Source organism: Asterias rubens, chromosome 22 (assembly GCF_902459465.1).
Source record: "Asterias rubens chromosome 22, eAstRub1.3, whole genome shotgun sequence".
NCBI classification, from domain to species: Eukaryota; Metazoa; Echinodermata; class Asteroidea; order Forcipulatida; family Asteriidae; genus Asterias; species Asterias rubens.
Window position 1 is genome coordinate 9423690 of NC_047083.1, and position 17492 is coordinate 9441181.

A 17492-nucleotide genomic window follows, 5' to 3' on the forward strand; every position below is an offset into this window, starting at 1 on the left:
GTTTGATTGGTTGGTCTACAATTAATAAAGCTGGTGAATTTCTCATTATTTAAAGGAGATGTCTTGTACGAATGTTACCCTTGTAAAAGAAAGGAGAAAACAAAAATAGAACTTCTATAGAAGCATGTGAAATATTATCCTCTGAAATGAAGTCATACCCATATTTGTTTCTTACAGAGTGAACTTTATAGCGTTTGTACGTTATTGTTATTTTTTCCGGATCATGGGCTATTTTTTATTCTTTTCAGATAATACAGTTTTCTTGGATAAGACTTCATTTCAGAGGGAAACAATCCACAGTTAGAAAACAAAAATGCTTCTAGTGTGAACTTCAAACTTATTAAACAACGATCATAGTATCCTGTCCTGGGAGTAGGGTAGGCCTGAAGCCGAGTTCACGAAACGCCAGGACAAATTAATTATGTCTAGTTAGTACGAGTGCACTCGTCCTAACTTGGGTTTTGTGCGTCCTAACGTCTATCGATACGGAACGGAACTCGTTCGAAGTCCTAAGATTAATCCTAAGTTAGGAAGAGTTTGGTGAAAACGACGGCTGCCCCTTTAAAGAGAAAGTATTACTCATACCATGGAGGAATAAATTATAATAATTTATTCCTCCATGTTCATATACCAACGCATACAGATCGTGAACCTGGCATTGAAATTGAGCAGGCATAAATCTGCGACTTTCACTCAACAAGACGACCTCGACAGTGCACTGTGCAAAACCAAGTGTAAAAAACCCTCCTGATTCTATACAACCTGACACAAAAACCAGACAGTTTGCAGTCAAAACTACCTCAGTTTCGTCGAGGAATTGCAGTGGACTTTTTCAGTGATACTTTGTACGTACATTCTCAGTTGAAAATGAAGGCATTTTGCGCGGTTCTTCTGCTGGCTGTGTGTGTAGCACGAGGTATGTTTTTCATTTGAATAACGAGTAGCCATTTTGTGTGCAGTATTATTTGGGTGTGGTAATTTAGGAAAAATTGTTACGTTATTTTTCTCTCTTTTTTTTCTGGATGTATATATGCGGTAACCCTTCTTCTCAGGTAAGGAAAAAAATTCAGTGGTTTTGGAGTTAATTAACGGCGGATAAATTGGTGGCGACGTCCGGAAGATTATCCGTAATTTATGTTAGGATACTATACTGCACGCCTCACTGGTGATGGGCTTCGCATCATATGAAGTAGGAATGACTCACCATAGTAGCCAGTATATTTAGGGTGGTTCTGGAAATTTCAGTCCCTTGATGCTTCACAAAGACAGAGGCCCTTTTCGAAACGACGGCTTCGGCTTTGGATTCGGGCTTACATGGCGGCTTAAGGCTCCGTATTATCGACTGAATTGCGTGCACGCAAAGAACGTGCAAAATTGTTTTAAAACAAACGGGCGGGGCCCAGCCCGAGCCGAATCCAAAACCGAAGCCGTGGTTTCGAAAGGGCCTATGAGCTAATAAATGCAAATCAATCATAGTTGCTAATTAAAGTGTGATGTCACTATACAAATCAATATGGCATTACTGACAACATGTCTTGGGATGTATTGCTTTGTGAAACCGGCCCCTGTGCCCAATTTCATAGATAGAACTGTTAGTGTTTAGCAGAAAATACTGCGTGACAAATTTCTTTGTTAAGCAAAAGGACGGCTTTGTGGAGGTGCTGGTCACACGTTTCTCCTTGCAACTAACTGGCTTGGTATTTTTTATCTATTTTGTTTCATCTTTATTTATCGTTTTTTTAATTTTATGCCAGGACACTATTGGTAATTATACTCAAAATAATTATTAGCACAAATCGGGAAATCCATTACCAATAGTGTCCAGTGTCTTTAAAAACTAAAACTAAACTAAACTAAAAGTTGAGTGGGGCTCCAGTGTCAACAATCAAACCTTATTTTAAATTTTGCCTGGTAACCTGTTTCTGCTAAGCAATACTTTTCTTTGCTGAGCAAGTTTTTGAGCCTGTACAGGCTTTATGAAATTAGGCCCCATTGTGACCCCTCCCTAGGAAGCAACTTTAAATAATTATAACACACCTCTTGCTTGTTCTGTTTTCTGGTTGCCTGAAACAAGGTCACGTGGGGTGAACTAACACTAGTGCCTAAAAAGTGTTTTAAAACTGTGCCTGGTTACATCGACCTCTCTTGACGTGAACCATGAACAGCAACTAAATAACTTTCTTTCTTTTCCAAATTTCTTTTCTTATTTCACATTTAAGACAGAGCTTTGTTATAAAACAAATATTGACTGGGATAATTCAGTAACTAGTGCATATCTATTCCCCCGAGGGCCTTTGAGTGACCCGAAGAGGGACCTATTTCCCGAGGCCGAAGGGGGGGGGGGGGGGGGTAGGAATAGACATACACTCGTGTGGTCTTGACCAGTTGACATTTCGAACAATAAAATAAATTACAATATTTTTGAGAACTTGTTTGTTGTTTTTTTGTTTTCATTGCCTGAGCACCTTGTTAGTTATTATTATTATTATTTTTGTTTATTGCAGCATCGGCTATTTATTGCTACTCATGCGATGTGTGCTATCTTTCTGGAGTTCGGTCATTGGCCGGGAACACGACTGAATGCAGTGCTGGCCAGGACAGATGCAAAAAGTCGGTGGCTGGCGGAGGTAAGCTCGTTTTTAAAGGGTGGCTGCAGTGTTTTTTTTTTTAATTTAAACGATTAAACATGACTTTTTAAACCTGAAATATTTGTTTTAATTTATTATTTAATGCGCAAGTATTTTAAAAGTGGTTTTCAAGAGATTAGGGGAACCCATCCCGCCCCTAAAAGGGAGCCTTCATGTGACGTCATGTCGGGAACCCGAGCCGTCGGGCCCCCTGGCTGTGTGCATATAGAGACGTGTGCACTGTGTGGCCTGGTACCTAGGTGCGTGTAGTTAGGGACCGGACTCTTTTTGCCGACGATATGTTTGAATTCCCGACGTGACGTCGATGGTAGGGGGCGGTAACAATCCACAAAAGGGGGGGTATGACTTATTCGCTAATTACGCAAGTGAGATATGTCGGTGAATAAACAAAACACATTTTATTGATGTTCAATACATATATCAGAAATAAATGACAGCAAAATTAACTGTTTTATTTTAATTCACTGCAGCATCCCTTTAATAAAAGTGGGTCACCGTTTTCCTCAACCTAACGCTAATTTTGAGCAGAAAGTTTTCATGAATGGATACAATAAAAGTCACAATTGACAGTGCAGTGGAGTTCACTTTAATTGTCGTGGAAACAGCAACAAAACCTGGCACATTCTCTTCAACAAAGTCAAATCTTTAGTGACGTGACAGCGAGTACCAACTACCGCTCTGTTTCTATACAGGGCGTAAGTCAAAATGACGTTGACTGAGATTCATGATTTAAAAACAAAACACCAACTGACACTCAAAACCCCAGTGAAGCATGGTAGTTAAACAAGTATTCTTTCCTGCTTACTTGAAGTAAAGAATGAAACAAATTAATAATTTCTAAGTCATTGAATGTTAAAGGCAGTGGACACTATTGTTAATTGTCAAAATAATTATTAGCATAAAACCTCACTTGATAACGAGTAATGGGGAGAGGTCGATGGTATAAAACATTGTGAGAAACGACTCCCTCTGAAGTGCCATAGTTTTCAAGAAAGGAGTAATTTTCCACGAATTTCGAGACCTCAAGTTTAGAATTTGAGGTCTCGAAATAAACGCACACAACTTCGTGTGACAAGGGTGTTTTTTTCTTTCATTATTATCTCACAAGTTCGATGACCAATTGACAAAGGTTTGTTATTTTATGCATATGTTGAGATACACCAACTGTGAAGGCTAGTCTTTGACAACTATCAATAGTGTCCACTGCCTTTTGACTGGTCTTTGACAATTACCAATAGTGTCCAGTGTCTTTAAAGGCTTTAAAGACACTGGACACTATTGGTAATTGTCAAAGACCAGTCTTCTCACTCGGTTTATCTCAACATATGCATAAAATAACAAACCTGTGATGAATGATCAATTTGTTCAGTCTTGTTATCTAATAAGCAGGAGAGTGCTTGTTAAATATTAAAAAAATACACTTCACCAATCCCAGTCAACTTCTTTTTGACACGCCCTGTATATAAAACGAAGACTGTCGACAGATAGCTACGTACATTATTCCAGCTCATTAGAAACCAGGGATATGAAGAGCAACTTACTTTCACAGGGCAACAAATTCATCGTATTACTAGAGCATTGTGCAACCTTAGGAAAAGGCGCTGGTGCTATTATTATATTGGTAGTGCCCCAGCACGTTAAAGATGCTATGTCAGTTTTTTGGTCAAATTTGACCCAAACATTTTGAATTAAAATTCAATAGATTTTTGATAGGGGTTCGAGAAAGTTACAAGCTTTCACTTGAGCCATTGCTTGAAAAGTCCGTCAATTATTAGTAGCAGTGAAATAAAGTGCTCAAAATTAGTGTTTGTCGGGATCCCGACAATTTTATCACATGACCAGTATTTATATGTTTTATTAGAAACATTTTAAATTTTTCATGGTTTCTGACAATTTTTTTTTCGTAAGAGTGGGTGATACTCTTTCAAATACCATTCACTAAATTTTATTTTTTTATTTTTTAATGTTTGGGGCCGAAAATCTGACACGGCATCTTTAATCCCGAGGTTGTTTAAATCCCACTCTGGTATTGTTTTCAACCCCAAATCATTTTAAATATAATTCAAAATTATTTTCCTTTATATGATCTAAACCCTACAGTTATTTCTAGAGCATGTGCAGTAGAGAGCGAGTGCGGCGTATCTGACTCAGTCGCACAATGCGGCGGGGGGGTGGAGGACGACTGCCAGATCTGCTGCGACCACGACAACTGCAATGGCGCCGTCGCAGCAAAGGGCTCCCTCGTGGGTCTCACCCTGGCACTTGTGACCGCTGCGTTCAGTAGGTACTTGTAGTATCTTAGGGGTCGAAGACACGCACAAGCTTAGAGTTGATGTTAGGAAGTAACCCATAATCATGTTTTGGGACTAATTGTTAGAAACAATCTGGCATGACTCAAAGTCCAACAGTTCATTTCTCAAAGCTGTAAGTTAATTTTGGTGTTATCTGAAATAGTAATAATTATAGTTGACAATCATTATAGCGGGGATAGGATAGGATAGGATAATAAATGTTGGTGCTGTCCCATCCAGTGATGTTGTGTCTGTTGACTTGTGGTAAATTGAAAAAATGTATTGTATTAATACGATTCCAACTACAATGTATAGTAACTGTGCTGTACTATTTCCACCGTTGTTTATATAAACATGGTGTTTATGGGAAATAGTTTAACCAGGCAATGTGACCCTTTCAGATATTATCTGAAAGGGTCACATTTCCTGGTTAAACTATTTCCCATATTATCTGAAAGGGTCACATTTCCTGGTTAAACTATTTCCCATAAACACCATGTTTATATAAACAACGGTGGAAATAGTACAGCACAGTTAGTTGACAATCATTATAGCTAGCTCGGCAGGACTTGTAACCGGAATCAAAATGAGACCACAAATTAACTTTTCATTTTAGGCATTTCTTTCAAGCAACTTAAAGGCACTCGACACAATTGTCAAAGACCAGTGTTCTCACTTGGTGTATCCCATCATAAGCATAACATAACAAGCATGTGGAAATTTGGGCTCAACTGGTCATCGAAGTTGCGAGAAAATGATGAAAGAAAAAACACCCTTGTTGGATGAATTTGTGTGCTTTCAGATATAGGAATAAAATACTTCCAGCTAGAAGTCTTTTAAAGGAACACGTTGCCGTTTGTTATAAAATGCATATGGTCTGAAAGATGTTGTAAAATTAGAATATAATGATCCACACACATTTGCCTCGAAATTGCATGTTTTTCCTTTTACTTTGCGAACTAACACGGCCGGCCATTTATGGGAGTCAAAATTTTTACTACTATACAAAAGAACTTTCTAGTTGGATTTGGCCAGGAGCAAGTTGCCTTTAAAATTGCCCCGCGGGACAGAGCCTTTGACCAAATTGGTAGTTCATCCAACAATTTTTTGTAAACTTGTTTGAAAAGGAAGAACAATTATTAGTAGCTAAGCAATATATTGAGGTGTTACAAATACAAGCTCCTACAGTTTTGGTGCTGTAATGCACCGAGTAGTCTTGTACTCCAGGCTGAATGAGTATCTATGCTATTTTTAAGTAGGATTTGAAACTTTGCATGGTGGAGATAAGATATAGAAGAGTTTGCGGTAACACCATGTAATAATCTCTAAATGAGTTGAGGTGGTTCTGAAAAGAACCGTTGGTTTAACTCAACGTTTCGATCAGTATGCTCTGATCGTCTTCTTCTCAAGACGATCAGAGCATACTGATCGAAACGTCGAGTTAAACCAACGGTTCTTTTCAGAACCACCCCAACTAATTTAGAGATTATTACATGGTGTTACCGCAAACTCTTATATATGCTATTTTTACTATTTTTTACTAATTGTGCAACTTAAAGAGTCTTTCTTTCAGATTAATTTGTTTTTGGCTCATACTGTTTTTATATCTGTATGATGTTATCGTTGAGTGGAATCCTCTATATTAAACAACTTGTAAAGTTCTGTGGTGTTGTCGATCTGTAAAGTTATTTCCTGATAGATTCCTCACAAAACTGTCTGCGACTATTTTGTCAGCACTTCCAATCATGTGTAATGCTATACATTGGCATACATCCAATAAGTACTCAAGGCCAAATAAAATGCTATACATTGGCATACATCCAGTAAGTACTTAAGGCCAAATAAAAAGATGCAGCTAAAACCGAAACAAACACGATTCAACGTTCAAATATCTCCACCTTGAGAGCCTAACAAAATGAGCCTGTTAAATGATGTACTAGCGTAAACACAGTGTATTGCTCACAATATGTAATAGGGGAATCCCTTAGATTGCAGCACCCAATAACTTACTAGGCATTGTGTATGCATAATACAATTTTAAAATGTTGATGTTTGTTGGTGGTTGTTGGGCACCTCTGAAAAACAGCGTTTCACTGAGAGGTCACCCAAGGGTAAATAATAAATATATAAATACATAAATGCATAATGCATTAAATGAGGCATACAAAATAATACATCCAAAGTGAGACCGGATGTTGGTGTATCCCTAACTTGTCAATGTCTTAGTTCAGGGTGCCAGTCAAAAGCAGTACAACTGTTGGACTTGATGACAAGTCCTTAGGCGCTGCCTATTTCTAACAAACACACATTCTGCCATTCATGAAACAGTCACAGTGCGATTATACATTCATGCAGCGGTCGTTGGTAGCGCGTGACACACGTACTGGGATCAATGACGAGTGTACCGTCCCCGTGACTACACCGCGCTTAACAATTGCTGACTTGATTTCAAGACTATACAACCGTTGGCTCCCATGTAGCCAGGGATCACACCCAGGTTTACAACACAACCTAGGAAACGGCAGCAGAGGGATCACCTTTAAAGGGGATGCAACTTTTCATTTCAAATTATCAAGTAAAATACACAAGCTACTTGTGGTTTGGAGAATTGTGTTTATATGTTTTTTATTTGTACAATTTGCAGCGTTAAAGTAAATTAGCAACAAACAGTGTTTTGTCTACTGCAAATGAGCGTACAGAATAAAAGCTTATACAAAAGGCACTAGCTATGTTTGTTAAGCTGGCAACTCTGTGAGTCCCATTATGAGGTCTGTAAAGGCAGTGGACACCTTTGGTAATTACTAAAAATAATTATTAGCATAAAACCTTACTTGGTAACGAGTAATAGAGAGAGGTTGGTCGTATAAAACATTGTGATAAACGGCTCCCTCTGAAGTGGAGTAGTTTTCGAGAAAGAAGTAATTTTCCACGAATTTGATTTCGAGACCTCAAGTTTAGAATTTGAGGTCTCAAAATCACTCCTTGAGACAAGGGTGTTTTTTCTTTCATTATTATCTCGCAACTTCGATGACCGATTGAGCTCAAATTTTCACAGGTTTGTTATTTTATGCACATGATGAGACACCGGACACCTTTGGTAATTGTCAAAGACCAGTATTCTCACTTGGTGTATCCCAACAGTTGGGCTCAATTGGTCATCGAAGTTATATATAAACAAAGAATTAAACAAAACAATAAAAAATGCCCTTGTTGCACAAATTTGCATGCTTTCAGATGCCTAATAAAAGGCTTCAGGCCTGAAGTATTTTAATAAGTGAGAAATCACCTCAGAGGGAGCCTTTTCTCACAATGTTTTAAACTATCAAAAGCTCTCCATTGCTCGTTACCGAGTAAGTTTTTATGCTTCAACTATTTTGAGTAATTACCAATAGTGTCCAATGCCTTTAAGACACAGGAATTCTTTAAAAAAAGGAAAACAATTTACAAAAACGGACATTTCTCAAAAACTGTACAGACAGTTCAATATAATTTTAAATGATATCAAAATCTATTTTTACAAGATAATGGCTAGAAAAAAACTACATATAATTTACAAATTCTCAGCAAAAGTGAAAAAGACTATGAACAATTGAAAAACATCTTCAGAAAAAAAGCCGATGCCATTTTTCCTGGTATCAAATAACTATGCTCTTGATTAAAAGAAATTTGTCAAAACTTAAAAGATTGTTAAATTCTACAAGCCTTCTATAGATAGAAGAATGAAATATTAAAAGAAATTTAATTTGTTTTTGTCAGTAGTTATACAGGTTTGTTTGGGGTCATCAGCTGCTCCAAAAACGAGTTTGCGATTTTCTATTTATTCTACTCGGACACCATGTTGAAATTCTTTAAATTCAGTTAAAATTCTAAATAAAACTTTTGCAGAAATTTGTGACTAGGATTCAAAAATATTTAATAAAAAATATGTCAAGTACTGGATGAAAAAAGGTACACTTTATAATGAATACTTTGAGCTGTGATTAATCAAATTAAAATAAATAGTACCATTAATCAATCATTTGTCAAAACTTGATATGTTATTTTTGGTATCAGTAAAAACTGATAACCAATACAAAAAATATATATAAGACCATTAAATTATCAATAAGTCATGAACAAATATATGTACCTTCAGTTAATGACTTATCAATTGATTATCAATATCAGCAACGGATCAATGCCCCAAAGTACTGATTCTTTGGTTTAAAATATTTTCTTGTTTTGATAAATAACTGAAAATCGATCAGACATTCATTATTGACGACTTAGAAGTAGTTTAGTAAAGCAGGTCACATTATTGATAACTGAAAATGTTTCTCAAACTTTGTTAAAATACACATTTTATTTTCGTCAATCCTTCATTAATATATACAGACAAACATCTATGCCTATTAGTTTATTAAATTCTAAGAGGCAGTGGTTACAAAATTTTCAATATTTAGGCCAAATATAATAAAGACATGTTGAGCGTCCCCACTTGCTTCCTTTTTGAAGACCGCCTCCTTAACAAAAAAAAAAAATAATCTCAGCAAAGAAAAAAACATTTTTGACAAATGAGCAGCCGTTTGTATACAAACAATTGTCGGAAGGCCTTTTTGGAAAAAATGAATAAGAAAAAAAGGCCCGGCTCTTTCTTTTTTCGTGAAAAGGGAGGACGCTAAACATGTTTTATATTTTATTTGGCCTTATCTTGTCACGCCTGTATCTGAAATATCAGGCAATTCTTTCATTTATAATTACAAAATATATATAAAAACTCTGGACCATAAAAATGAATATAAGAATTATATACACACACAAAATAAAAAAAATAACAACAAAAATACGGATGATGCGGTTACCGGGGTAACAGAGTTGGTAAAAATGCAGATTCGTCAGAGAACATGGCGTCCAGGCTTATACTTCAAAGAACAACAAACGCAATTCCTTCCATGTCCCTGGTCATTGGCTTGGTCCCCTTGAAATGCTCCAGTAGAAATTTACAACTCCCTCATAGGGTGCCCTTTAATGAGAAGAAAATGCCTGGCAGCCCTTGTTCTTTCAAAAAACGAAGCATACAGGCCTGATTTTATCCAGCAATGGGCTCGGAGATGAATTGAAAAATGGAGCGTTTAAAAAAAAAACGCACTGTCCTGCAGTGTTGAACTCAAAGTAACTGGAAGCAACCTGGGACAAGTTTCATAGAGCTGCGAAGTAGACACAAAGCGAGGATGGGTCAACGGTCAAACCTTAAAAACATTTTGATCATCAATGATACGAAACAGTCGTAAACCTAAACTAGTTCACGGGAGGATAAATGCTGGAACAGTTTCTCGACCTTTGTCAACTCATTCCCCCTCAGCACCCCAAACTCTGATGGCAGCCAGGTCTGACATTAAAACTGTGCTGGCTTCGGCCGACTGGCTGCGCAATCCTCATCCAATGAAACACAAGCAAACACTGTTGTACATGTATGATCGGAAGTGGCTTTAGGGTTAGACGTCTTACAAAATGTAAGTCCCGAGAATAAATTCTCACCTTATGAGTGAGACCGGCATTGCTGTCATGTTCGACTTTGAAAAGTTTGCATCGTCAGCTAGTAGCCCTCATCCACAGAAAAACCTATAAGCAAGAACTGTTGTAGGATCTGGATAGGCTTTCGGGTTAGCCGTCTTAAGTCCGCAAATATAGACTTCCTTCATCGGAGTGAAAACTGTATTGCTGTCATGTCTGTATTCTAAAAGTTTGCATAATCATCTAGCCGCCCTCGTCCACAAAAACATCCACAAGCAAAAGCAGAGAGAATTTTGGGGTGTTAGCCTTCTTAAGTCCACAAATATAAATGCCCACCTAAACCCGGCAACGTAAGTCTGAACTCTAAAAGTTTGCATCATCAGCTAGCACATTGTTCCCAGAGTTGACGATGAGTAAGAATACCCACAAGCCCCCGCTGTATCGTCGTCTTGGCAACTGGTGGCGACGTTGAGTGGTTTGCAATCTTGCTTGCCGTTGTCTCTTTTTAAAGGTAGCTCGCCGCCGGGCTGCGGAGGAGGTAGCATCTTTGCCACCTCTTCGTTGTTCAGTTTGACGACAAGGTTGGCCTGGGAGATTCTACTCTGCTGTTTGTGTAAGAAAAGAAATTTACCTAAATTAAAAACTGGTGCAAAACCTTAAGCTAGACATTTATGTATATCTGGTTCGTATCGACGTGCTGTCAATTTCACCAAACTCTTCCTAACTTAGAATTAAAGGACTAAGTACAGTTAAGTTCCGTATCCATAGACGTAAGGTCGCATTGAACCCATCCGAAGTTACTAACTCGAGATTTATCCTAGTGTTTCATGAAATTGGTGCAGGTCTACTACATGTACTTTTGGTTGGCCTATGAACACATCTGAGATTTCTTGGATTGACCAATAAAAAACCCATAATAAATATAATAATAATAACCTTATTTATATAGCGCTTTATACAAATTCGATACACAGCACTTCAGAAAAACAAAAAGAAACCAAATAGTAAAATAGAGTACAAAACTACACAATAAGTTACAAACAAAAACAATGCAATTGATAATAATAGAAATGAGCGTAATTACATAATGCAATGTAAATGTTAAATACTTACTGGCTTTGAGTAGTACTTCCATGAGCACGGTTGCGTCTTTGGTAAGATCGTGATTTCGTTTGTGATGTGATTAAACCTCGGATTTGAGAAGGTCACGATAGGATCAGCGCGGCATACCTGACGCTTCCTAGTACAAGAAGAAAAAAAATCAGTTACAACGAAGGAAGGATAATTGAGAGGGCATTTTAAATATATGCTTATTACGTCCCAATTATAAGAACCAATTACAAAGAAAAATGTTACGGTTTACAAGGTGCTGTGGCACATCTACAGTTAACCATACCAGAAAACACCTCTGGTGATTCTGATCGGCAGAGTGTGGGTTAGAGTCCCAGTTGTGACACCTGGGGTCGATTTCACAAAGAGTTAGGACTAGTCCTTTGAGATATTAAAAACTTAAGGGTAGTCGAAGGTTAGGATGAGTTACTCCTGTCCTAACTCGAGATAAGACTAGTCTCAACTCTTTGTGAAATCGGTCGGTGACCTTAAGCAAGACACTTAACCATGATGTTTCGTCCTTCGGTAGGGACGTTAAGCCGTCGGTCCTGTGTGTTGTGTATTGCATGTAAAAGAACCCAGTGCACTTATCAAAAAGAGAAGAGGTTCACCCGGTGTTCCTGGTTTGTTTGGCTGCATATTGTGTCACAGCACCTTGAAATATTTTAAGGGAAGCTTTCTACAATCATTATCTTCAAACGGTGTAAGTTTTACGTAAATCTTTGGAACTTTTTTTGGAACGTGTTTTGTGTTGTACAAAAAAAGTATCCAAACCATTTAATGCTACTTACTGGTATCTCCTCCACACCACAAATACGATAAGGAGTAAAACGAGAAACAAAAGGAGTAGGATTCCAACGACGACGAAGATGTAGGAACTTGTGTCTGGCGCTAACTGTCCCGTGATTTGATCGCCGTATGTCCCTTGACACAAACCAAGTTGTTGATCTTCCAGTGAACACCTGCAGAAGACAATAACGAGAAAAAAAGAAAGAAAACAAAATCAGTTTTAATTTGTTTTTACCCATACACTGATGTGTGTAAGCACTGTATACTCAGTACTTTCCCGAGTCCTGTGAAAAAATATCACAGGCATCTGATATACCCTATACCCTCAGTCACCTAGGCCCCACACCCTCACTATCCCCTGTGCTTGTTCCTACTGACACGGTTCAGTGAGCACACACCCCCCACACACCACCCAAGGCTCCACAACAGGTTTCACCACGCATCATTCGAGTTCACTTCCCGCCTCTATTTCCCGCCTTCATGCATCACCGCTGATCCGCCGCCCAGTACTTAAGCAGCATCAAATCCAGTATTCTCCAGAAGACGATAAGAGCATACTGATCGAAACGTCGAGTTAATCCAACAGTTCTTTTCAGAACCACCCCAACTCATTTAGAGATTGTTATTACATGGTGTTACCGCAAAGTTTTCTATATCTTACTTCCACCATGCAAAGTTTCAAATCCTACAGGCATGTTACTCGGGTGGGATTCGAACCCACAACCCTGGCAGTGTCTTACCAACTAGACTACAGAGGTTGCCCGGCCGGTAGCTAGATGCGGTTTCGAATCCTATGTTTTGGCAGCGGGTACCGCAACGATATAATAAATGTTAAATTTGCGTTGGGGATAAAGAATATTAATTTTAAAGGGTATGATGTTATGAATCATAATTTCTAGATTTGTGCAATTCCAATGTTTGTTTGAGAGAGATTGGCTGTTGCCAACTTGGCGTTAATTACCTTGGTATTTCGTTACTGAATGTTGTTGTCATTCCCGGGTTGTCTGGGATATCGTTGGGATGCTTAGATGGTTCATTGGTAGCCTCTTTCGTCGACAGGGGAACATCATTGGGAGAGATGGTCCCGTTTACATGAACGATAGGAATACGAGGTGTTGGTGATGGAGGAATTATTGGTCCGCCTGGCCCTGCAAAAATCAAGAAAAGTTGTTAAACACAAAAAGACAGTCTGTTATGTGACATTTGACCTACAATCCCGACTAAAATGCTTGGGCCACCCATTCCTAATGTTACATAAAACCATTCCTTGTCCACTTCCCCCAACAATAAACATTCTTTCCACCGCTCTCTGTTCCCCCGCTCAATGTTAACTGCAATGCAGAAGACCGTTTAATGACAGCCAACATTGAAAGGGGGCAGGGGGGGGGGGGGGGGCACAACAAGATATGGCAAGGATTGTAGGTGGTCTAAAAATAGAAGGGGTGAGAGAAGAAGGCAGAGGGGGTAGTATGGTGGTGAGGGTGGAATATTTTACTACACAAAATGGCCGACTGTGCTAGTACGCAAAGTAAAATGAAAACCACACAAATAGAGGCAAAAGTTGTGTGGATCATTATACTCTACTTTTAAAAACATCGTTCTAACTATGTGCTTTTTCAATCAAACGATTTTAACCGCTTTTCAAAGACCAACTCGCCCAATCCATGGCAAACGTGTCCCCTTAACACCTGTTTCCGACAAGTAAATGGAAACTTACTTAGAGAACATTCTCTTGCGTCTCTGTACTGCTCGTCGGGGCAGGCGCATACATGCCCTTGAGGGCGGGCGAGGCATAGATGGCTACATCCTCCGTTACCGATGGCGCAAGGGTTCAGTCCTGGAAAGTCAAGAATTCAGAGTTTCAAAATCTCACAAATTATTATAAAACAAAAAAACGAATTTAATTTTATAGCATAATATTTCTATGCATTTATGACAGAATTTATTCTTATACCACAGTTTCACATTTCTCATTTCCAATTAGCTGGTTGTGACCAGCTTGTTGTCTTGCTTAAAGGCACTGGACGCTATTGGTAATTACTCAGAATAAATATTGGCACAAAACCTCACTTGGTAACGGGTAATGGGGAGAGGTTGATAGTATAAAACATTGTGAGAAACGGCTCCCTCTGAAGTGGAGTACATGTAGTTTTTCGAGAAAGAAGTAATTTTCCACGAATTTGATTTCGATACCTCAGATTTATAACTCAAAAGCAAGCATCTGAAAGCACACAACTCTGTGCTACAAGGGTGTTTTTCTTTCATTATTACATCGCAACTTCGACGACCAATTGAGCTCAAATTTTCACAGGTTTGTTATTTTATGCATATGTTGAGATACAGCAAGTGGGAAGACTGGTCTTTGACAATTACCAATAGTGTCCACTGTCTTTAAGGACACAGGTGTCACGACTGGGGCTCGAACCAACACTAAGCTTATCAGAAACAGCGGAGTTTGAAATCGGTGCTGTTAACCGACACGCCACATATAATAATAATTATTATTATTAGTAATATTATTTGTTCCTTGGAGACCCTCCTATGTACCTGTTTGTCTGGCCGGAGTCACCATCTGAATATTCATCCCTCGGAAGGAACCTGGCAGCGATTGTTTGTCTTGTCCCGTTGTCTTATCAACGGATTCTATGGTTGACGTCTGCCAATCAGTCCAGTAAATCCGATTTAAATACTACAAGAGGAACAAAGTGAAATAACTGCATTATATTTCATATTTTAATTTAAATTAAACTGAGTATTACTGTGACCTCAAAGAGTGGCTAATCTTAACTTGGAAATGGGAACATTAAAAGTAAAATATACACAGGACATCTACAAGTTTTAGAAGAGAGCATAAACATACAAGTAAACTAACATTTTTTTTTAAATAAAGAAATATATAAGACAAAGAAATAATTAATTGAATAATATAGGTAAATTTATACAATAGATTCAGAATAAGAGCTAATCAAACTTTGGCATATCTCTCTTCTATAAGACAGTCATCAACAGATAAATAAATATATTTAGTAAATAAATACATAAAAATAATGACAAAAAAAGAGAAAAAAAAGAGATATAAATACAGGTGTATGGGGTATGAATAAATTAATACTTTTAGTTTTTAGCAAGACAGTAATGAAAGGAGATAGAAAATATGAGTTATAGTTAAACAAAGTGAATAAACAGATTAAAATAAATAAACCAATCAATCAATTGATCAATCAATCAATCAATCAATCAATCTATCAATCAACCAATCAATCAATCAAACATACAAATCAATCAGATAGCTAAATTAACAAACAAATCAATACAGAATTATATAAAAGCATCACAAGTTCAATTCAATTAAATACAATCAATTCAATTCAATGCAATTCAACTCAATTCAATATTAGTCAAGTTAAAAGGTACATGAAATTCTATTTCCTAGTGTGAACAGTTTTTAAATATCAAAATTACACAAAAAAATACATGTACTAGTTTTAATTTCTTTATTATTATTATTATTATTATTATTATTTTTTTTTTTTGGGGGGGGGCTCCATCTGCCACAATTTAATATAATAAATAATAATATTGAACATGTCTAGTGCGCCATTGCTGTCAAGACACACCTGCCACAAAAAACAAGACCTCTGCTAATACACAAGACAACCAAACGTTTGAAGGCCATGGTTTCCGAAAAAGATAAGTTTTGAGATGCGTTTGAGTTGGGAACAAGTATTTGTTTTTCTGAGTGGGACGCTGTTCCAAAGAGATGGTCCTGTATGTGAAAAGCAGCGACCACCCCTGGAGTGCCAGAACATTTATTAACCATGATAACTTACCAGCGTCACTCCGTATGAATGCGTCATATTCCTCGTCAACACGCTACGATACTCTCCGTTGAAGTCGGCAGTCTCTAGTTTGTCCAGATGAGCGTCCGCCCAGTACAGTCGCTTAGTTTCGTAGTCTATCGTCAGACCGTTTGGCCATTTCAGGTCCTCGCTGATGAGCGTGCGACGGTTCGTCCCGTCGAAGTAGGCACGCTCTATTTTAGGATAGGTCCCCCAATCGGTCCAGAAGATATACCTACAAAAGAAAGTCAAACATAATAGGTCTATTTGTGTTTGATTTTTTTCTGAATGATGGTAGTCTCCCAATATTGTAAACTTCTTTGCTTCAAAGTAGTTTTTTTTTCTTCAAAGTTTTTATGTGAAGGTCGCCAGACACACAAGGCCTGACTGAAGGCCACTTCAAGGTGTGGGCTACAATCAACTATTTTTCCAGGGACCGTTGCCACCTACTCCTGGGGCTGAAACAGGGTTACCCCCTTTACAGTCATAATAGATGTAGGCATGGATATCATCCGTCAATCCATCAGAAACTTGGCTGGTAGAGCAGAAAGTACTACCTCCCATACTTTAGGAAGCCATCATGGTTAAGTGTCCTGATTAAGGACAAAAGTGTCACGACCGGGACTCGAACCCACCCTCTGCTGATCAGAAACACCAGAGCTTGAATCCGGTGGTCATAACCGTTGGCCATGACTCCTTTTCCCCTTACTACCAAGTGAGCTATCTATCCCTTATGTTGGCGATCTTCCTATTTTGTTGATACCTTTGTTTCAAAGCAGTCGACTCTACTTACCCTTTTCTTGGGTACACAACAATGGCTCTCGGCTCGTCCAAATTGGTATCGATGATGACCTTACGAGATGACCCGTCTAGTCGCGACACCTCGATCTTATTCCGACCGGTATCCGTCCAGTACAAGTTCCGTCCGATCCAGTCAACTGCCAGACCTTCTGTAGTTCCGAGACTCGTTGAGACGATCGTTTCACTATTGCTTCCATCATAGTCCACTCTCCTATAAGAGTTGAAAAAGAAATGAATTAACTACTTTATGTAGAACGGCAGATAACTATTATAGTACGGCAAATAAGTACATAGGTGTGTACCATAGTACGGCAGGTAGCTAGAACTAATATATGACGGCAAAAAAAAAAGGTTATTTACTTTATATTGTGCTCTCTCCAGGACAAGCCTGTTTGTGGGCGCATAACAGTAAAAATGCCATAAGAAAATTACACAGAAACAGTTTAAGAAAAAGTGCACCAGTAGAAATAAGCAAAATAGAATTCAAAGCATTATAATACTGTAATCAACAATGCAACGGA

The 17492-nt window shown here is 38.2% G+C and overlaps 2 protein-coding genes across 2 annotated transcripts in view; one reads left to right on the plus strand and one right to left on the minus strand.

The window, feature by feature from the left end:
• Window positions 1–667: 667 nt before the first annotated feature.
• On the plus strand, window positions 668–5634 carry LOC117305139. The gene is made up of 3 exons (XM_033789920.1): window positions 668–916; window positions 2505–2627; window positions 4749–5634. Exons 1-3 carry the CDS (start codon window positions 868–870, stop codon window positions 4940–4942), a joined length of 366 nt encoding a protein of 121 aa, XP_033645811.1. The 5' UTR covers window positions 668–867; the 3' UTR covers window positions 4943–5634.
• A 2757-nt stretch (window positions 5635–8391) lies between these two features.
• Window positions 8392–17492, minus strand: part of LOC117305141 (low-density lipoprotein receptor-related protein 4-like) — a 51792-nt gene continuing 42691 nt past the window's right edge. The window contains exons 28-35 of the mRNA XM_033789922.1: window positions 16964–17182; window positions 16162–16405; window positions 14879–15020; window positions 14049–14168; window positions 13293–13479; window positions 12334–12504; window positions 11546–11672; window positions 8392–11037 (exon numbers count right to left, since the gene is read on the minus strand). Of these exons, the coding sequence (XP_033645813.1) occupies window positions 10816–11037; window positions 11546–11672; window positions 12334–12504; window positions 13293–13479; window positions 14049–14168; window positions 14879–15020; window positions 16162–16405; window positions 16964–17182 (1432 nt within the window). The 3' untranslated portion in view covers window positions 8392–10815. The remainder of the gene's footprint in view (window positions 11038–11545; window positions 11673–12333; window positions 12505–13292; window positions 13480–14048; window positions 14169–14878; window positions 15021–16161; window positions 16406–16963; window positions 17183–17492) is intronic.

Bases quoted from the DNA above. Each gene is read 5' to 3' on its own strand.
- LOC117305139 (XM_033789920.1), top strand. From the start codon at position 868: ATGAAGGCATTTTGCGCGGTTCTTCTGCTGGCTGTGTGTGTAGCACGA. The intron at 917-2,504 runs GTATGTTTTTCA...TGTTTATTGCAG, and splicing joins GGCTGTGTGTGTAGCACGAG to CATCGGCTATTTATTGCTAC. The intron at 2,628-4,748 runs GTAAGCTCGTTT...TAAACCCTACAG, and splicing joins AAAGTCGGTGGCTGGCGGAG to TTATTTCTAGAGCATGTGCA.